The sequence below is a fragment of the Typha latifolia genome, chromosome 3 (genome assembly GCF_019914945.1).
Source record: "Typha latifolia isolate L0001 chromosome 3, TyphaL0001v2, whole genome shotgun sequence".
In the NCBI taxonomy this organism is placed as follows: Eukaryota; Viridiplantae; Streptophyta; class Magnoliopsida; order Poales; family Typhaceae; genus Typha; species Typha latifolia.
Window position 1 is genome coordinate 4,339,876 of NC_133088.1, and position 22,177 is coordinate 4,362,052.

Genomic DNA, 22,177 nt, shown 5'->3' on the forward strand with positions numbered 1-22,177 from the left:
CAGCCACTCCCATCTCCACTCTCCACCGTTTTCTCTCTTAAACCCTCTCCCGTTGAAATCCCTACGCGCGCCCTTTTCCCTCACTCTTCCATCTCCATTTATAAGACCTCTCCTTCAAGAGCCAACAAGTCCCTCTCAGGTCGATCGATCGATCGATCGATCACCATCCCCTCGTCGCCATGAGCCGCTTGGCTCTGGGAGGAGGAGGAGGAGGTGGCTCGACCTCTAAGGACGGTGGCGGCGGTGGTGTTGGCGTCTTCGACATCACTCCGCACAAGATCGCCGTTTGCCACCTCATCCAGGTCTTTGCGCCGCCGGCTCAGCAGGCCGTCCCTTTCCCCTTCCAGTCCATCGCCCAGCACAACCGCCTCGGCCTCTTCCTCTTCTCCCTCACCAGGGTTTGATTCGTTTCCCTCTCTCCCCCATTTTGATAATTTACTTTGGGGTTTCGAGTTTCTCTTGGTGCTGCTGTTTCGGTTCTGGTTCTTGGCGATCTCGATTGCTGTTGTTTTATTGTTCTCTCTTTTGTTGGTTTGATACGAGAGATAAGTCCGCGTGTAGTTCTTATTTCCTGGCATTTACCTTCGATTTATGTCCTAGCATTAAACTTTTGCCATGGCTCTTGAAATCTATTTAGAGATCCGAGTATTTTTTTTCCCCCAGGCATTGTTTTTGCTTCTGGTTCTTGGCGATTTTTCTCCAGTTTCGAACTTTTGTGGTTTGTATGAGAAGAGCAGAGAACTTTGTTTGGTTTTATTGGTTTTGATACGACAGCTACATGCGTGCTATTGGGATTCTTGTTTCCTAGGCATTCCTATTTGCTTTGCAGAACAATGTATCCGCCAACATTTGTCATTTGAGAAGTAACTACTTATGCACATACATGAATTACGTTTATTTATTTTTAATTATACCAGAATCATACAAGATTTTCTATGCTTCCACTGGTTTGGTATGAGAATTGGTTGTCTAATAGAGTTCTTGCTTGATAATTCGTTCTTGTATGTTTCAGCTTACAACAAAAACATTTAAGCATCACTAAAGACATAGGAAATACTTAGCTCTGTGCAACCATCAAGCTATATTTTTGTGCCTTTTATTTTTGTTTTTGAGATTCATCATGGCGGTGCATTGCTACTTCTATCACTTTGTGAGATTTTGCTTTTGCTTCTTTCATAGTCATGTGAAGATTTTTTGGAACCTCCTCTGGAAGAACTTATAAACCAGTTGAAGGCTGTTGGCGGCTTAGTTACAAATTGGCTCAGCGAGCATTTGAGAAGCAGCCTTTTGGCACTTTCTTCACCAGATGATTTGTTCAACTTCTTTGATAAACTGCGAGGTACATATTATACTCACTCTTCCCCATACTCAGAACAGATATCAAATTTTTTTTTGCTCCAACCTTGAATTTGAAAAACTGACTGTGATATTGATCAGTTGTGCTTGCAGCCCCTGAAGTTGCAAATGTGGAAGATGATCAAATTTTTCTGGATCCTAATAGTCACCTGGGCATTTTTCTGCGCTGTTGTATACTAGCCTTTAATTTATTAACATTTGAGGTGATCGATTACACATTTCCTAATACCATGAATTCAAACCTGCTTAAGTTATTTGTTTATTTGTTTGCTTGATTTTAAGGTGGCAATGCCTCTTTGACCAGCCAGTAAAGATCAACATATCACCCAATTTGTTAGGTTTGGATCTGGAAAAAAGTAGTCCAACTATCTTCTAGCTTGAATTGTTGGACCTCTATAGTGTAAATACTGAAGCCCTACATGATAACTCAAGTTCAAATTTGATAAGGGTTGGAGAAAGTATTGGCCAGTTATTGGACTTAGATAGAGAACTAACTAGTAACCACTACTCATACCTCCAAAGGTGTTTTAATGACTGACCTATTAGTATCTGATAAATGTTTTTAGACAAATCCAGCTGTTTCATGCTAGCAGATGACCCAGATATCTTACTTCTTATTAGTGGTGTCCTGAGGCACTGCCTTTGTTGATTTAGAAATGAAAATGTAGCTATACCAGTTGGCCTATCTATGCTCTGATCAACCTTTTTATTCTTCTTCAGATTTGCATATGATTTTGCTAATTAAGAATTCAAATGCTTGAGACAGCCAACCTAAGCTTGAAAAATAGTAATTAATTTCATACTCTTTGATGATTAGCCAATCACATGCTCTTATGTCATGTTATAGATTTTGACCTTTTTGAGAGAAATGTTCTGTATCCTTGAATTGTTTCCTGTGTTGAATTCTTGCAAACTAATTTCAGAAGTTTTAAACAGAAAACCTCTTGCAAATGAGAGAACCAATAACTAGGCCACAGCTTTGTTAGTTTGATCAGTTATAAGTCATGTGTCACTCATTTAATGTTCAAATCATGCAACTTTGCCATTTCAATTTAGTTCACAAAATCTTATAGCATTGTTTTAAACAACTTCTGCTTTGCTGCCTAGGCACCTGCCTTGGACAGAAGATGCCATCGTACCCTTAGGTCCCGCCTAGCGACCGCCTTAGTATCTTGTATGATGTTTAATATGAAGGTTGAACTTAACATTGAAAATTGTTGTAGGTTGGTAAACTTGTGGATTTTAATGGTGTAGTGTTGTGCTTAACAGCAATGCATTAATTCTTGTCAGGTTGTAGGTACTAATTTTAAAATTTTCTCTAACTATCACTTCTTTTATATGTTTATTTTTAAACCGTTGTAAATTCTGAGCCCCTGCCTAGGCACCTGCCTGGCGCTTAGACATTACATGACCCATTTCCACCTCTCTACTATCTACAGTCTTTTAAAAGTTAAAAACTTGTCTTATAGTCTATTTGAGGTAAAATTGATTAGAACTTTCTTTCCTCTGTTGAGTACTTCAATCATTTTATTTGCCTCTGCATTTACTTGTTTGGACATTTTATTATTCAGGGTCTTACATCTTGTTTCTTGGGATTACATGTAGGGTGTTTGCCATCTTCTGACTAATCTTGGGGCATACTGTAATTCAACTGATTCTACTTATGAGTTGCCTGAAGACGATGATTTTAATAATGAATCAGAAATGCATGACTTGCTAGATGTTTTTGACAAGTATGGGCATGAGTATGGATCAGAGACACATCTTGGAGAAAGCTCTTCATTACATCTTCATGCACCTAAGTCAGCTTGTAACTTTGATGAAGGTATAGTCATTTTAGGTGCAAAAGTGATTGTTTATTAAGTTCACAAAGCTATAACATCAAATGTGGTCATTTGCACCCTGAGATATGACTTTGAACTCTTTAGTATAAGCACTATCATTTACTGAGAGACAGTAAAGAAAAATCTGCCTTCAGAGAAACTGCCTCCTTTTCTGTTGATATTTCATCCAATTGAGAATAACTGTTCGAGTCCAATACTTTGATCTATCAATGAAGAATAGTTAAGCTGCTAAGCAGAAAAATTATAACCGTGTGTTTCATCATCCTCTCATGCTTGACATGTCATATTACTATTATATGTCTTACAAATAGGTGGAAATTGTTTCATAAGCAATTGACCAAACAGGACCTGCCTGCCTGTTATATAGTTGAAGTGTAATCACTATTATCTTGGAGATTTTGACTTGCAATGTATTTGATCCAGTATGCAATAGTCTGACATTAATGCTACTTGGGTCTTTCCTTTTTTTTACCCTGTATATACATGTTGAATTGTCATTTGCCCCGACCCTTTAAAGCATGCTATTGCTGAAACATATAGTGCTTATTGTAATCATGATCATCTTCCAAGTCACAATTGGTAGCTGAACTGAGTTTCCTTATTAAGTAAATAAATTAGTTAATTTTATACCTGTAACTGTTCCTGGTGACGTTACTATTTTCATTTGTGTTTTCTTCTTATGGAATAGTGGTCCAAAATTCATGAGAAAAGTAGGTTTTAGTTTTCTGTACATCTGTTGTAAAAGATTATTAAACAATAGGGCATAGAAGGGTCTGTGTATGAGAAAAATTGTGTACATTATCAGGTTTGATACTTCAAAATGGTGATTATTTTGTTGTTTTCTTTTTCTGCTAGACAATAATTTCACAGAAGATAATCTGGGAATCCTTCGATCGAGGTGGCAAGTAGAAGGATACCTCAATGCGCAAGCTGATTTTCTTGAGAAGTAACTATCTTTCATGTTCACTTAGCTACTAAGATCATGTTCTTGGCCCTATAACGATGTGATTTTCCCCACAGGGATGCCAACTCATTTCCCTTGAATTCATTTAATGCAGTTCTAATGCAGCTTCAGAAAATAGCTCCAGACTTTCATCGTGTAAGTTGTACAGTTGATTAGAGGGCGCTTCCTTATTCTCTCACATCTTACACATCAATTTCACCTCACTTATCTTTTGTTAGCTTCAATAAAGTCTTTTTTCCCCCGGCAGGTCCAATACTTGCAGTACTTGAATGCTCTTCACCATGATGATTATATATCTGCTTCCGACAATCTTCATTGCTACTTCGATTACAGGTTCATTCTCAAGCTTTGAACATGCATTAGCTTGTGTACTATGAGCATGTAAGGATGGTCAACTTGTGAAGTTGATTGCTAAGATCGGTTTACCCTTCATCCTTGTAACGGACTGTTAGGGTTGCATTATTGTTCCTGTCCTCTCTGGATTATGATGATTGCACCTCTTTGCTAAGTATTACGCTTTGTGACTCCAGAATATGGCTTTACATAGATCTGAAAATAGGAGTACTCTTGTCAAAGTCCAACAAAAAGTTGGAGGTAGTTTTTTCCTTTTATTTTAATTGATTGATTTATTGGAGCTCATGCACTGGAAAATATGAGGCCAAGCCTTCCAGATAAAGGGAACAAATGGGAAACTACGTGATCCACTACTTGCGTGCTATCCATGTCTCAAATCCTGTGCATCCTGTTCCTGCAATTCATGCGTTATACTCACTGAGAACATTCTGCTAGAAAACCACTAAGTTTGGTAGTACATTTATTAGAGCACTAATAATGATGTTGAGGACCTGAGGCAATATCAAAGATGGTAATATCTAGCAGCATAAGATACTAAAATAGTAATAGAAAATGCTCAACGACAACAATCAGAGTTGTACTATTAGCAAGACATGGTTTTGTAAAATGCTACCTCATACTAAATCTTAGTCCCATCTGCAGTAGCGCAATAGATTTGTGGAGCTGATTTAAGGTCACTCATTGGTGATTATGCTCTTCAACAAATGCTCGAGTAGATAGATATTTTGGGGATTTAAATATTATTTCCAAAGTTACTTTGTTTTCTAAGGAGTCTCATATGGACTATGGCCAAGTATGACAAGTTTTCTCATCAGTGACACATATTGTGTTTGATGGTGAGGATAAATGTTGAGACTTGAGAAGTCTTCTCATCTGGAGAAAAGTTGGGTTTTAAAATTCAATTAATCATGGTGACACTATATGTAAAACTAGCATTATCTGGAAGCTGATCTTTTAAGGGGAACTTACTACTTGAACAAGAACGCAAACTTTAAATCCACTTGATGAAGGGCAACATTGACAACTAATCAGCCAAGTGAAGGATTAAACATAAACTGTGTACCTTCCATTGTGCTATTGCGAACATCAATTTCACTTACTCTACAGGAAAGTGATGTAGTTCCTTTTTATCGAAACCAACCCTGACGATGGAAGTATTAAACATAACCTGTGTACCTTCCGTCATCCTACTGCGAACAGAAAGTTCACTTATCCTACAGGAAAAATATGCATTTCCTTTTTATTGAAATCAACCATGTTTTACACTTTTACTCCTTGCTTCAGGAGAATTCTTAGATAAGACACATACACTAGAAAAGAGTTCATCGTACTACTCGTTAAGCTGATTGATTCTGATTATATATGGATCAAGCAGAGGATTGTGATGAGATTACTAATAATTGTATTCATGGTTTACCAGAGAATATATGACAGGCTCATCACTATTAACATAGTTATAACTTATAAGAGATTGTTGATTTGTCTTGCCATAACAGTTATACATAGAGAGGCAATCATAATACAATTTGAGAAGTACCTGCCAACTATCTTTCTCCTTGGTATGGCTTGTAACTGTTTTTTTCTTAGACCAATTTGCAGTTATAAATGCATATATTTCTATTTGTGAATTTTCTCTGTCTTTGAGAGTTGCAAAGTAGCATAGCCAATATGTGAGTAAACATTTTGACTCACCATGCATTTAATCGAAAATGTGAAACTTCTGAAATCTCTTTCCAACCAGTGAATATTTCTTATTTCTTATATTTTTACTTGAATTCTTGTAGTGCAGGGATGGAAGGGCTTTTTAGCCGTTCATCTTCTCCTCCCTCTGATATTCTCCTTGGAAGATACGAGACTGCTTTACTGTGCTTAGGCACCATGCACTGTCATTTTGGACATTCTAAGAAAGCCTTAGAAGTAATTTAGTATTGAGCTTTTATTTTATTCTTTATAGAATGCTCATATATATGATATGGCTTAATAATTTCTTTTCTTTTGCTGTCCTCCAGGCTCTAACTGAAGCTGTACGTGTTTCACAACAGGTGATCTATCAATGCCTGGTGTATTTGGTTTTGAAATTACAGTTTGATTTATCTGGTAATGTATAAAAAAAAATCTTGGACTTGTTGGCAATATGTAAACCTCGTCTGCTATGACAAAACTAGGGTTATCATATTTTCACAAACAACTATTAAACCATACTTTGGTGTCATAGTTGGGTTTGGAAGAAAATAACTAGACAAATTAGAACATTGTTATACTTTATGTAAAAATCCATTTTATGGCCTCTCATAAGCTATTATTATAATTATTGCTGCTCTTACTATGCAGAATAATGATGACTCATGTCTTGCCTATACGTTAGCAGCAATTTCCAATCTTTTATCAGAGATAGGCATTTCAAGCACAGTTGGGATAATTGGTTCCCCATATTCATTTGGGACTAGTACTGGTCTAGGTACGCCATTGTCTACCCAGCAGCAATTACTTGTACTCTTGAAAAGGTCACTTAGGAGAGCTGATAGCTTGAAGCTCATAAGTTTGTTGGCCTTCAATCATCTTGCTCTTGCAAAGTTCGATCTTAAGGTAAACTTACGTAAGCTGTTTTCTCTATATTTTCACAAGATATGGCCTTTTTAGTGATATATTTCTATATTACTTATCTCATCTATTACTGATTTCTGACTTTCCAATGTATCAGTGAGTAGGTTTTTAAGACCATATGATACGAGTTGACCTGTTATGGTTCAGCTAGTGTTTAGATGCCCTGATGCCCCTGCTTTTAAAGTATATGTTGTGTACAATAATCAGCAATCAAATCATCGAGCAGACATGAAAACATGTTAAAAGAGGCATACTGTAATATCACTGGCTACGATATTGCATTTGTACATAACTCTATATCTGACAAGATCGCTTTCTGAGAATATTCTTATCTTCTTTGTATCTCTTAGTGTTTTTGTGGACAACCCCATTTAAGCAAACATTTGCAGGATTTGCACATGCAAATGGATCCTCTAGCCCTAGTAAAATTCATCTTGAGTTTTGTTAAAATTTCTCATTATGAGCACATATATTAGTTGGACGTTGGAACCCTGTAATTCAGGATACTATATCTATAGCTTGTATTTTGAGACACAACTACCAATAGATAACATGGTTAAACTTTCTAAAGTTTTCTACTTTAAAGTTGAATACTGAAATCTGCCTGATTGAAATACCAAGTGTTGTAGTGTTTATTGGTATAATATGGGAATATACTTTTGAGTGATTTATTTATTTATTACATTGTGGTTTGACTATGCCTCCTTTTTGAATATTTGACTTCTCAGCATGTTAAAAGACCATTACTGTCCTTTGGCCCTAAATCTTCCACCAGGCTTAGAACATGTCCTGTTGATGTTTGCAAGGTACATGGTTTATACAGTAATGTTTGCTGACAAAGATGGACGACTCTAGTTTCAAACTATTTACCATTTTGAGTATGGTCCTCTTGCAGGAACTGTGGCTAAGTTCCAATGTGCTAACTGAATTCGGATCAGATGGCTTATCATTATCAAATGATAATGGTGCTTTTAGCACCTCATGGCTTAAGAATCTTGCAAATGCCACTAGTCCATGGCTTAAGAACTCGCAGAAATCAAGACACTCTCTGATAAATGATTTTGATGTGTTTCAGTTTCATGCACAGCCAAGTCCCGTACCTGGATCTGTTTTGCAATTAACTGGTGCATCATACTTGCTGAGAGCTACTGCTTGGGAGCATTATGGAAGGTAGATCCATCTGTTTTCTTCTTTGAACCTTCTTAAAGTGATAATTTCATGGTTTGACAAACATGTTAAATATTCACCAAGTTCTATTAAATTATCAACATGGGGATTTGTACTATTATGTCTTTTTCTGGTAAATCTGAAGTTGGTCGGTGACATCATCTCCTTGCATACAAAGATGGTGGGTTTAAATTTCACATTATTTTTGAGGTCTCCATGAAATCAATGTAAATAAAATTGACAGCCATGCAAACTTCTAGTGGTTAAAACTTAGTACTTAGTTGATTTTAGAGATGCTGTGTGATAATGAGGAGTGTTTTGAACATATATATTCAAATTTACAGTAAACTTCTATGCATATATGATACTTCAAAATTTACAGTATACTTGATGGGTTCATTATTTCGTAACCTTCTAAATATGATTTTGATATTCACACCCTTCCCAGAGTCAGACCATTGCTAGGTCCGGTGGTGGTGTTAGAACCGGGTGGAGGTGATTTTGGATTAGAGGGCTTAAAGGTGGAGTTGTAGATCTCTAATGGAGTCCTGAATGTGGTGGGGGTTATGGAGGGTAGTTCATAGGGTGGCTAAGGGATTGTGAATAATCTTTATTTGTGAATGTGGACATTTTGGAGGGGTATCTTTAGTGGTTGATTATGGAAATCATGGTGTACAAGTTATTAAGTGATTATCATTTATCCGTAGGCATAAGTATGGATTATAGATCTTCTAACAAACTCAAGGAAAATGATGGAAGTATGATAATAAAGGCCATATCTGTGAATCATTTAATATACTGATATGACGTGCAGATTTAACTGTGTTTTTCCATAATGGGATATCTGCATCATTCCAGTAGTTTTATCCAGTTGCATCTCTATACTCCTTTTGCTTCCACTCCATGTTTGGAACTTTCTACTGGATCATTCTTTCTCATTATATATATCTAGTGCATGTCCACAAGAACCTCTTATTCTATTGTCATTCAAGGACCAGTATCTATAGGGCCTTTGGGACTTTACTTGTACAATTTTTCATTTGGTTTAGTTTTCTTATTTTCCCAGTGCGCCATTGGTTCGAATGAACGCGTTGGTTTATGTGACGTGCTTTGCAGATGCTGCAAGGTATCAAAACGCTATCATGCATCACATTTTCTTGCTTAGTTTTACTATCTTCCTATTTTTACTTTTCTGCTTATTCTCATATAACCTGAATGCTTCGGACAATTAGGATGCGCATGACATTGTTTTAATGTAACAGTTCATCGGAGTTATCACTAGCATATGCCAAACTTATTCAACAATTAGCTGTGTTCAAAGGATATTCAGGTCAGTTAGTAAATAGACTCCTATGCTTGCAAAAATGACGATTTACTGTGTCCCTTTTCTGAACTTTCTTTAGTATCGTTTTGCTAGAATAGTTTGTTTTTGAACTGTGGTTAGTGATTTATAATCTGACTGGACCCTGAGGTGTCCAAGATTCAAGAACGATATATAGGAGTAGGAAGGACTGGAGACATCTGTCAATTGGTCCCAAGTACAGACCTTTTGTGTTTGTTCAGACTGACATTGCAGTGTTATACAGGGATATTAAAGAAGAAAAAGCTAGAGTTAATTTCTCTATTATATCAATGGTCAAATATGCTTATATAGTTATATATCCATCTTAAATTGTTAAATACAAGCACATCTGGTGTTAAGTTTTAGCATATGTTAAATCAGAAGTCCATTTAATATCGGCAATGATGACTGTTTCTATTTTGTAACACAAATGAGTTTTTACAATTATTTGTTAGTCATCATCCTATGTACAGTTGTATATTTGGTTCTGCTATCATCAAAGTACTTGAAGTTTGTTCTTTTGATAAGTTGATTCTCCTTTTCTTTCAGCCATGTTTTCATATTATAGCTTACCACAAGGAATTCCCTTTTAGCCATATAAAATCATTGTAACTTATTTATATTATGTCACACTATCCTTGTGCGCCATTATCATGTTAAGAACATGTTAGAAATACTTGGTGCTCTGCTTTTGTGTTTAAATAATTTTCAGATTTGTTTAGCCTTAAGTGTATATTAAACAATACAATTTCCCCTTCAGAAGCTTTCATTGCCCTGAAGCTGGCAGAAGAGAAGTTCCAATCTGTATCAAGATCGTGCATCCAGCTACTTAGGCTGCAGTTGCTTCATGAGCGTGCTTTACATAGGTATGTTTATTAATGTTTTCGCTCTGGCTTATTCACTGTAAACTGCAGAAATCAGCGTTCTGTTGCTGCTTTACACAAAAAATCTATTCCAGAGGGCATTTGCAAATTGCTGGACAAGTTTGTGATGAGTTTGGGGCACTGGCATCATCTGTTAGTGGGGTTGACATGGATCTAAAAACTGAGGCTAGTCTTCGACATGCACGCACGCTACTTGCATCCAACCAGTTTAGTGAGGTTTGACTACTTTTTGTTTCCTAAGTTTTCTTCTAAGTAGCATACACTAGTATTCCGTTTGTTTTTACCCATTTTCTACAAAACCAAGAAGAATGCTTATCGTCAACATTGCTAATATGCATTTGATATCTTGTGCACTTGAACACCTCCTCTTTGTATTTGATCTTTTTGGCATCTACTGACCTGTTTGCTATATCATACCTATATCTTTATGGAATAGAAAGCATTTAGTTGTACCATTGTTTTAGAATGCATGTAAAACATTAGGTAAGTTTCACCTAAGACGGAACAGTAATGGCCGAAATTTAATGTAATTAAAGTCGAAACTCATTGGGTAAGCCGAAACTATCAAAATTTCTGATTTTGACATTTATTTTGGACCACAATAGGCTAAAACCATTCTATTTCTGCCTAAAATATTCATTTTTTCTAGGGGTCAACCTAAACTTTGAACCATGGATAAAATTATTAGAACATGAAGCACAGTATTTGCACATTGAACTGCTATTTCACATATTATATCACCCTTTCATTATTTATATTTGGGGGAATTTGCAATGAGGATCACAAAAGCGTCTTTGGACATGATTCTCTTTTACTATTGTTTGTTTTTACTTGTCGACTTGGAGAAGGACTTTCTTAGTTATCTATAGTGAGTGTATGATGCAAAACGTGGTGGAGAAAGATGAAGAAAAAATAAGAAGGAAAATTAAGCAAAAAACACCCTACATAGGAAATAAACAAAAGACACCCTAAATAAATCAAAATCAGAACCAGATCCTTATAGGAGGGATCATCAACTGTCGACGCCCCCTTGCGCTGGTACACACGCCATCGCGTCCTATTAGTGATGTCCGCATCATTCTCCCCGGGTGGGAGAGAAGTCGACTCCGTTGAGTGTGCTGCTCTGCTGCTCTCATACTACTCTAAGGTATCAGGGCGATGCACCTCCAAATCGTGACGATCAAGCCATGTGTCATCAGATATAGGTTGTCCTTTCCAACGTACTAGATACCGTTGGGATCCACCTTCTCTAGTTGAAAGAATTTCATCATCTAAAATTTTATCAATTTCGTCTGCTGTGTTAGGTGGAATATTGGGAAGTGGAGGTAAAGAGGGTCTCTCATAAACAGGCTCATGGGTAGGCTCAGTGTCTAGTGGATTATCTGGGATAAAATCTGGACCTTTATAAGCTACTAGATCCTCAATATTAAAAGTAGAACTAATGCTGAAATCACTAGGGAGATCTAGAACATTAGCATTATCATTAATTTTCTTGAGAATTTTAAAAGATCCGGCATTTCGTGCATGCAACTTTTTGACAGTTCTAGGTGGGAATCGTTCCGGACGTATCCAGACCATCACAAAGTCTCCAACATTAAATTCTTTGAATCTTCTTCTTAGATCAGCTCGAATATTATAATTAGTATTATTTTGAGCAATTCTGTTACTGATTTCTTTATGCAAGTCATGAATATGTGATGCGAATGCAGATGCAAACTCAGACAACCTATGATAATGGGACATAGGAATGAGATCTATAGGTTGTCTAGGTTTGTAACCATATACTACCTCAGTTGGACTCAGACCTATGGATCTATTAATAGAATTATTATATGCAAATTCAGCACTTGACAGTTTTTGATCCCAGTCTCTTAGATTCTCGTCGACAAGAGTTTTCAGTAGGTTACCTAAGCTCCTATTGACTACTTCAGTTTGCCCGTCAGTTTGTGCGTGGAAAGCAGTTGAATACTAAAGCTTAGTTTCCATTTTGTGCCATAGGGTTTTCCAAAAATAGCTAGTAAATTTTACATCCCTATCTGATACAATAGTTTTTGGTAGCCCGTGCAACTTAACAATTTCGTCAAAGTAGATTTTAGCAACTCGAGAGGCGTCAAAAGTTCGGGAACAGGGTATAAAGTGGGCCTTCTTTGAAAATCGATCCACCACCACAAGAACAGAATCATGCTTTCGGGTGGTCTTTGGAAGTCCAAGTACGAAGTCCATACTAACATCTTGCCAAAGACAACTAAGAACATGTAAAATCTCCTTTATTTTGCTTTCGTTGCTTAGCGAGTTGACATGCATGACATTGACTAACAAATCTCATAACATCTCTCTTTAAGCTTGGCCAGAAAAATTGATGTTCCGTAGCTTCAATAGTTTTCGCGTGCCCAAAATGTCCAGCTAAACCCCCAGCATGCAATTCCCAAATTAAAAATTCCCTTAACGAGGTGCTGGGAATACATAATTTTCGAGATTTAAATAGATAGCCATCCTGCAAGATGAAACCATCTACTTCTTGAGTCGCTCCATCGCTTAATAAGTTGTAAACTTCCTAAAAATCCGGATATGATTCATATTCAGTTTTGATTTTATCAAACCCTATTACTTCCGCATTCATCCTTGAAAGAAGAATCATGCGACGACTCAGTCCATCAACCGCTTTGTTGTCTGCTCCAGACTTATGTCGCAAGGTGTACGTATAGAGAAATTCAACCCACCTGCCGTGTCTAGCGTAAGCTTCTTCTGGGAGTTAAGGTAGCGAAGAGCTTCATGGTCAGATAAGATTACGAATTCTTGAGGAAGCAAATAATGTCTCCAGTGGCGCAAAGATTGAACCACAGCATAAAATTCCTTATCGTAAGTGGTATATCATTGTCTAGCTTCATTCAGCTTTTCACTAAAGTAGGCAATCGGATGATCTTCTTGGCTCAGGATTCCCTCTATACCAACTCCAGAAGCGTCACAAGTGACCTCAAAGTCTTTAGTAAAATCGGGGAGTCGCATGACAGGGGCTTTCATCATTTTCTTTTTGATTTCAGTGAAAGCTTTAGTAGCACTTGCTGACCACTTAAATTCACCTTTCTTTAGGCATTCTGTTATTGGTACCATAATGGTACTAAACCCTTTGATGAACCGACGATAGAAGGTAGCGAGCCCATGAAAACTTCTCACATCTCTTATGTTACGGGGCTCAAGCCATTCTTTAATAGCCTTGACCTTATTAGGGTCAGCAGACACTCCTTCAGATGAAATAATGAAACCCAAGAAAACAACTTTACTTGTTAGAAACGTACATTTCTTAGGGTTTGCATATAGTTGCTCTCTCCTCAAGACAGCGCAGACTTGACGAAGATGATCTATATGTTGCTCCCGAGATCGACTATAGATAAGGATGTCATCAAAGTATACGACTAAAAATTATTCCATAAAAGGTCGTAATATTTGAGTCATCACTCTCATGAAAGTACTCGGAGCATTAGTCAAGCCAAAAGGCATAACCGTCCATTCATATAACTCATTTTTTGTTTTAAACGCAGTCTTCCATTCATCGCCAGGGCGTATACGAATTTGGTGATAGCCACTTTTTAAATCTATCTTTGAAAAGATCGTGACCCCTGCCATCATGTCTAGCATGTTATCCAAACGAGGAATGGGAAAACGGTATTTTACCGTTATTCGATTAATAGCGCGGCTGTCGATGCACATGCGCCAGGTTCCATCTTTCTTTGGCGTTAACAATGTGGGAATTGCTCAAGGACTTAGGCTTTCCTTCAAGAAGCCTTTTCTCAATAACTCGTCAACTTGCCGTTTGAGTTCAGCATGTTCAGTTGGGTTAAGTCTGTAATGAGGCAAGTTAGGAAGAGATGCACCTAGGACAAAATCGATAGCATGTTGAATATCTCTAATTGATGGCAATTCATCCGGTAGATCATCTGGAAAGACATCCGAGAATTTCTCAATCACAGCAGTGGCTTCAAAAGGAATCAATTCACTAGGCTTGTTTAGAATTTCTCGAGTAGCAAGAATCAGAATAGGAGTTCCTTTACTCATCCCGTGTTCAATGCCTCTCGTACTAATCAAGCTGACTTTACTGTCCGAGTGGATGGGATCAGTCTTCTTTTCCATCTTACCACCTCTAGGCTGCGAGGGAAGAATTTTGATTTTCTTACCCTCGTGTTCAAACATGTAGATATTTGAATGGCCATAAATATACACATCATTATCAAATGGCCAAGGCTTCCAAGGATAATTTGACCCACATCCATGGTCAATACATCGCACCAGATTTTATCCTTATAAGTCGTGAATTCAATTGGAACCAAACAACGCTCTTTTATTTCCAGCGTGGTTGAATTGATCCATGAAACCTTGTAAGGATTAGGATGGGAAACCGCTCTCAGGTTTAGTTTTGAAATAATGGTGGAAGCCACGGCATCTATACAGCTGCCACTATTCACAATTACTTTATAATTTTTACCTCCAATTTTCGTGAACGTGTGGAAAATGGAGCTGCGCCTCCAATCATCATTGACTTTAGGTTGAGAGAGGGCACATCTAACAATATGTAACCTGGTGGAGTCTATGTGCCTCAGGTATCCTAGGGTATTTTCTTCCTCTTCATCCTCAAAATCTCCTTCTTCACCGTCTACATGGTGAACATATCCATCAAAATCTTGTTCGGAGTCTTCTTCGAAGGGTTCCTCAATTAAACTTATTTTATACGGGCTCGCACAATTTGCAACAACATGTCCATAGCCTTGACACTTGTAGCATTTGACCCGAGGATTGATCTTAGAAAAGTCTTTCTTAACGCTCTTACCCTTGTATTCTACCATGAATTGTGAAGGGCTAGGGGTAGATCGGTTAAAAGATTGATTGGTAGTTTTGGCTTGATGAGGATCTGTGGAGGATTTATGGATTTGTGGTCTTGTTTCGAAATTTCTTGAGATGTGGTTAGGTCTAGACTCCTCTAAGTCTTGAACTAAGCTGTAGGCCTTTTCCAAAGTATCAATATTACGGGCAAAAAGTTTACTTCTCAATTTTTCACGTAGGCCAGCCCTAAATCTGGACAAGATTTGCATAGAGGTTTCTAATTCGATCACGCTACACAGAACAAGCAATTTATCAAAGGCCGCAACGTAATCCTTAGCTGATTTACTCCCTTGGGTAAGTCGGTTCCATTTGTCTAGAAGTTTAGGGTAATAAGGTGGGAGATATTTACGTTTTAGTTCATTTTTCATGTCAACCCAAATTTCAATTTGAAGCTCACCCCTAATCTCATGAAAAGTCTCAACGTTGGTCCAGTATTGATTTGCTTTCCCAGTCAATTTCATGGCAGCAAATCTAACTTTACGGACTTCCGACATATCATACCATTTAAAGTAACGGTCCACGTCTTTGATCCAGTTTAAGAAGTGCTGCGGGTCTAGACGACCATCAAACATCGGAGCATTAATTTTAATGCTTCGAAGGTACCGTTCATCAGGATCTCGCTCATTTCCTTGAAAGTGTTGATGAGGTAAAGGAGTGGGAGATTGATCATGCTCAAGGTCAAGACGGTGATTATTTTGAGAAGCAGTGTGCTCACGGAGTCTTTCTACCCTATATAGTCGTTCATTGGTCACCCGTTGATACCCAAGCAAAGTATCCTGAGTATCCCTGACGTGTTGAGCTAAGGTACCTAGTTATCCCATAATATCGTCGAGCTTCTTAATAAGTTTGGGATCTATACTGCTACTACTGGACTCACTAGAATCACTGAGGAGATAAGCCTTACCTCTACGTGTTGGCATATACTAATATGCAATGAGTGAGTTAGGTATTGCTTTAATTATTTTTTTTATATTTATTATATATTTTTTTTTATCTTTTTAATTTTATGCTTGCTAATTTAAACAAAATTAAATAGTGTTCTAACCTAATGGAATGTAGACGTCTCCTAAATTTAATCTAATACAAATGTCTTGATCTAAATGATATGAGATGATATGCTATGCAGTTAAGAAAATCTTAAAAATGAATACTTAATTGAATTTAGATTTGCTATTCAGGAGATTCAAAGACTAATGTCAAGATTTAATGGTTTTTTAAACAAAAGTCACATTTCATAAATGCCAAACCCGTTAAATTTCTTTCCAAAAATTAACATAATACTAATATTCTATTCGGCACAGTTCATCTTTTAATATCAAGACTAAAGCATATAAGGTTTCTATGTAATCTCTCCCTCACTATATGTGGACAGCAGGAATTGATAAAAGTTTAGAGATGAAACTAGAAAAGAATGGCCCAAAAATATTTAATACATTGAAAAGAGCATGTACCTGACCATGCGGTGGTGATTCCGCTATGACAACATATTCTTTTTGTTCCTCGTCGATGGTAATTTCTTTGCTCGTTGTACGGCGGATTTCTTGACGTTCCGGTATTCATGGAGCGATTGGTCGTGCGAAGAATAAATGTGGAGCAACGTAGAACCTGGGAGGAGGGACATCCATAAACTAGAATCCTTCGCTCTGATACCAAAATGATGCAAAACGTGATGGAGAAAGATGAAGAGAAAATAAGAAGGAAAGGAATGGGGTTTCACACCTCCACCCTAAGAAAATGGTTTCACACCAAAATTCTTCAGAGAATAAAATCACATAAACTTTCATTAAATTCCAAAAAAAATATAACGGGTCTATATATAGACCTACAATGAAATTAAGTAAAAAACACCCTACATAGGAAATAAACAAAAGACACCCCAAATAAATCAAAATCAGAACCAGATCCTTATAGGAGAGATCATCAACTGTCGGCGCCCCCTACGCTGGTACACACGCCATCGCGTCTTATCAGTGATGTCCGCATCAATAAGACTGATGAGTGAGGACTACTAATTTTTCTTAATCAAAGTTGACTGGCGCTTGTGGAATACTCATCTTTTTTTGTTTGGTTTGAATCTTTGATGATTTGTGCTTGTTTAGATGTCTTGACTCCCAAGATAGAGAAGTTTAATTACAGTTGATTACAAATACTTTTTAGAAGGTCCTATTTTCCAACTTATAATTCAACAAAGAAAAACTGCAAATTGTATAATGATGACTTGGATCATCACAATCTTGTCTATTGCTAAATATGAACCCTTATCTGGATCACTTCTGAATATGTAGATAGTGGATGACTCATTGCGAAAGTTGATCTTTAGTGTTTTTATAGAGAATTTGACAAAATGGCATGTTATATTTCATTATTCATTGTTTTTTCCTCATGTGAAACTTTCTGATATCATTTCTTCACCATTTTCCTTTTTGGTAGTACACTTTTCTTCTTAAGGTGTATAAACTCGTGAAAGTCTCAACTACTAGGGACTTGCAATGCATAGAAATGAGATCTCTACTGTATCTTTTTTTCCTGTTAAATGCTTATCCTCTATAACTATGAAGTCATAAGAAATCTTTTTGTCCAGGCAGCAGCTGTGGCTAATTCTCTTTTCTGCACTTGCTACAAGTATAACATGCAGATTGAGAATGCCACTGTTCTTCTATTACTTGCTGAAATACACAAGGTAAAATATGGTCACTCACTATTATTACTGCTTTTCGAAAAAAACGTAGTTGTGATATTAGTTCATTTTTTTATTATGTCAGAAATCAGGCAATGCTGTTCTTGGGCTCCCTTATGCATTAGCAAGCCTATCTTTCTGCAAGTCATTTAACTTAGATCTACTCGAAGCATCTGCTACACTGACACTTGCTGAATTATGGCTTTCTCTTGGATCAAACCATGCAAAGAGAGCTTCAAGCCTCGTACATCGAAGTCTTCCAATGATTCTTGGTCATGGTGGATTAGAGCTGCGTGCCAGAGCCAACATTGTTGTAGCAAAATGCTATTTATCTGATCCAAACTTTTCAAGTACATCTCTTTAGCACTTTCTTATTTGGTTCTCACCATTGCTTTCCTTTTCAATAGATTCTGAACTTAATAAATGAATTTTCCCATTTTTGATGTTTTTCTGTCTTGTTAAGTTACAAGTTTGTTATCCGTTTTTAGTTTATTCAAGGAAGTAGTTTAATCTTCCTAGTTCATCCGAAGTAGCAATACACGACACAAATATTTCTAGGAAGTGTATTTGCAAGACTTATTTATACTTTAATGGAATTTGCTAAATAAAGTCTCTTCTTGCATCTTGCTTCCCTGATAGACTGGAATAGTTTTATGATTTATGATTGGCCATATTTACTGAATTTCTTATCATTACTTGTTCTGAAGAATGATCGTTTTTTTACTCAGTTTCTGAAGATCCTTATGTCGTGCTGGATCCTCTGAGTCAAGCTGCTGAAGAGTTGCAAATTTTAGAAGTAAGCCACTTGACCTCTGTTGTGATTTTTCATGCTACTGCATTTTGACTGCCGTCAAATTGTAATTTCTAATCTTGGAAACCCATAGTTCTCACATTCTGAACACTAACTGAAGATTCTGTTTCTAGTATCATGAGATGGCTGCAGAAGCATTCTATCTAATGGCTCTGGTATACAACAATCTGGGAATGTTTGAGGAAAGGGAGGAAGCTGCAGCTTCTTTCAGAAAGCATGCGATTGCACTTGAAAATCCGCAGGATGAAGAGAACCCACTTACTTGTGGGGTGTGAAATAATTATGAATTTGTTCGTCATGTAGTATTTCAATGGCTCTCATTGCTATAGTCTTAGTTTCAAAGTTCAGTAACCATTAACGGCCCTTACCAAGGTAAATTACTTTTGACCCCTTTCCATACCATTAGATTTGTATCATGAGTAAGGTTTATAACAGAATTTTTTTGGGAGTGTATCGTTTGTTTGTGGCAAGTTCCACTGGACTAGTTGGTCGTTCTGTCTGTATTAGTTACAATTTTGTTTTTCCTTTGAGCATGTATACTTTTAAATTGACGGTTTTCTTCTAGGTTTTGCGATTATCTTTAATGCTAGTACGAGACTGTTTTCACTATGTACTTTCAAAGTGTCGTTTTCTTCCCTTTCTAGTCACGTTGCTAGGCCCTAACTGTTTATCTCGCAAATTTTCTCTTTGTTGATGTCGTTGTCCTTGTGTGTTCATTGCAAACATGTAAGTAGTCAAATTAGGTTTTCTTTTTCTGTGTTTGTTCTTTTCTTTGGTGTATTTCCTTATAATAGGGTGCCTTCATGTATGATGACATAAATGGAATTTGGACTCCATGTCCAACTACTTCTGAAACTAAGAAATGGTTTCTATCATCTGTTATGACTGTTCATTTGAAAGTTGTGGTAGATGAAAATGAACAATTCTTATTTTACTTGTCATTTTAAAAACAGCATCTGATCTTTGCAAATTTCTTTGATCAACCAATGTGGAAAACAGAGTGATCCTGTCGATGCATGGAAGAGATGCCTGAACCAGAGGCGTCGGCTTGGCTTCTTTTTTGCTATTTAGGTGTGTATACTCAAATGTTCGTTTGCCGAACTTCTCAGTGATTGGAGGATGCCATTGGAGTGAAGAGGTTGCTTCTCTAACTATCTCATTTCAAATACAACCAACAATGGCATGCTATATAGCTCAAAGAAATGGATATTTGCATGAGGGGCAAGATATCTAATTACACCTGCAAGATGCAACTACCTTTTTGTAGTTAGCGGACTGATGAAGTTAATTGCTGCAGGCTTGTAGCTTGATGTTGATGCTATTTAGTCTAATGCTGTACTTCACATTCTCCCGTGAAAAAGCTGTGTGTTTCTAGATGGCATCTTCTTTTGACTCTCGGGCAAAAGCTGCTTTATTATTATTATTTCAGGAAAGATTACCTGTGCTTTTAAGATTACTTACTGGAATTACTGTTGGAAATTAAGTGATCTGCTTTTCCTTTTCTTTTCAATAGATGCAGAGTAAACATTAGGCGACTCTTTCGTCGTCTAAAAGTGATGACGAGTTATCAGGATATCTCTTTAAACTCTTTTAGCTTTCCGCATCTGAATAAATTATAAAAGGAACAAGCAAACAACATTATATATTCCCGTCAATTGGATTGTGCTTCGTATGAGTTTTTTTTTAAATTCAAATTAAGTTCTCTCTCTCTCAAAAAAAAAAAAAAAAAGGAAAAAGAAAAAAGAAAAAAAAAGAAATAGATTACTCGACTTTCAACCTCAAGTTGACACTATTCTCCACCATTTCTCTTAACTTAGAGACAATTTGGTTCAACATCATTACCAAACAAAACAACTAAATCGACAAACATCACCCAGGTAATTCACATAGACCTCCATTCGAACAAAAGAAATGTTTTCCCTCTCTCTCCTTCTCAAGCTCTCAAACATTCTCTGCTTCTTCCTTCTTCACATGAGTTGGAGTTGAGCAGTCGACGACGCCCGGTGGGGGCTGTGGAGCACTGTAGGCTTGCACGCCGACGCCGGTGCGCAAGTCCTGTCTCCCCTTCGCCCTCCCGAGAAAGTAACATCCGAAACCGAGCAAGATGGCAAAGAGTATGAGAGGAAGGGAAATTACTACAACTAACCCCATGTCTATACAAACTTCTAAATTGGAATGAGGAAAACTAAGGAAGGAGGGCTGATGCTTTATAGGTAGGAAAAGAAGGGAGACAGATTGGAACGAGGATTCTAGCAAAGTGAAAAGAATCGATGGCATATATGAGATAACAAAAGAAACTTAGAACAGAAGAGAGAAAGGATTCTTAAAGTCTCTAGACCAAGCTGGAAGCAACTGGTAAAGAATCTGGAGAATTGAAGGTTGTCGGATTGCTTTGTTTCAAATATGAGGAACGACCAGATCAGCTAAACTTTCTTTGGTTGCCCGGTTCTAATATGAACGTTGTCCGGTGCTCTAAATTATTCTATCATGTAAAGAAAAGAACACACGTTAGGAACTTAGGAACGGGTGCAGCTAAAAGCAATCTATTCTCGATTCATGATCATGCAACCAAAAAGATAGACTCTGGCATTATTCCGTTTGCAACCTGGAAAGGCCAATACCCAGTTCATCGGAATAATGCCTGGGTAATGGGCTCGAGGAATTCTCCAATCACCCTCTCTTGCATTATTGCATAAGATAATTATAACAACAATCACTTCTTAGTGAAAAAAGAAAATAAAAAATATATATATATATATATAAATTCTATTTTCCAAGATTTCCATTTCATTTATTGCTGTAGATTAAGTTTACAATATTACCAAGTCAATAAATAACACTTCACCACGGTATGAGTCAATTAAACACGCTTTGGACTGGCCGCAAAATCTAATGTTTTCGCGCAGCGCACCATTATTTATTAATAATATAAAGGTCATTAGTAAGAAGCTCCATGTACAAGGAAATAGTTGAATTAATTATAAGCCGTTACCTATATAAGTCCACATAAGAAGTCAAATATTTAGATGTCAAATTAAGACCGATGTGATCCTACTTTAAAGATCCTCAGTTATGTGCGTAGAGACAAGAGCTGGTCAAAGATGAACACAATGAAATCTTAAAAGAAGATGCCCCACGCACTCTTTTCAAAGACATGAGAGCCATTCGTGTGGTTCTTATGAGGGGATTAGACTTTATTTTTGATTTAATATTTAGAAGGATGGGATTATAGACCTAACAATTACCATTTCCTGTACCATTGCGTTGTTAACACGTCGACTTGTTTATCGAGATGGTTA

General features: G+C 37.0%; 1 protein-coding gene across 1 annotated transcript; it reads left to right on the forward strand.

The window, feature by feature from the left end:
* LOC140785076 (anaphase-promoting complex subunit 5) lies at positions 1 to 20,388 on the forward strand. The gene is made up of 21 exons (XM_073132785.1): positions 1 to 398; positions 1,180 to 1,339; positions 1,438 to 1,559; positions 2,962 to 3,181; positions 4,056 to 4,146; positions 4,221 to 4,299; positions 4,412 to 4,497; positions 6,303 to 6,435; positions 6,528 to 6,560; positions 6,850 to 7,104; positions 7,851 to 7,928; positions 8,018 to 8,292; positions 9,356 to 9,415; positions 9,552 to 9,619; positions 10,392 to 10,497; positions 10,590 to 10,731; positions 17,972 to 18,070; positions 18,153 to 18,417; positions 18,796 to 18,863; positions 18,992 to 19,250; positions 19,878 to 20,388. Exons 1-20 carry the CDS (start codon positions 180 to 182, stop codon positions 19,151 to 19,153), a joined length of 2,721 nt encoding a protein of 906 aa, XP_072988886.1. The 5' UTR covers positions 1 to 179; the 3' UTR covers positions 19,154 to 19,250; positions 19,878 to 20,388.
* Positions 20,389 to 22,177: the final 1,789 nt, after the last annotated feature.

What these genes read in the sequence shown, in the direction of transcription:
- LOC140785076 (XM_073132785.1), top strand. Translation starts at nt 180, where the DNA reads ATGAGCCGCTTGGCTCTGGGAGGAGGAGGAGGAGGTGGCTCGACCTCT. An exon ending in TTAATTTATTAACATTTGAG is followed by an intron (nt 1,560 to 2,961) that starts GTGATCGATTAC and finishes GATTACATGTAG; the next exon opens with GGTGTTTGCCATCTTCTGAC. An exon ending in CTGTACGTGTTTCACAACAG is followed by an intron (nt 6,561 to 6,849) that starts GTGATCTATCAA and finishes CTTACTATGCAG; the next exon opens with AATAATGATGACTCATGTCT.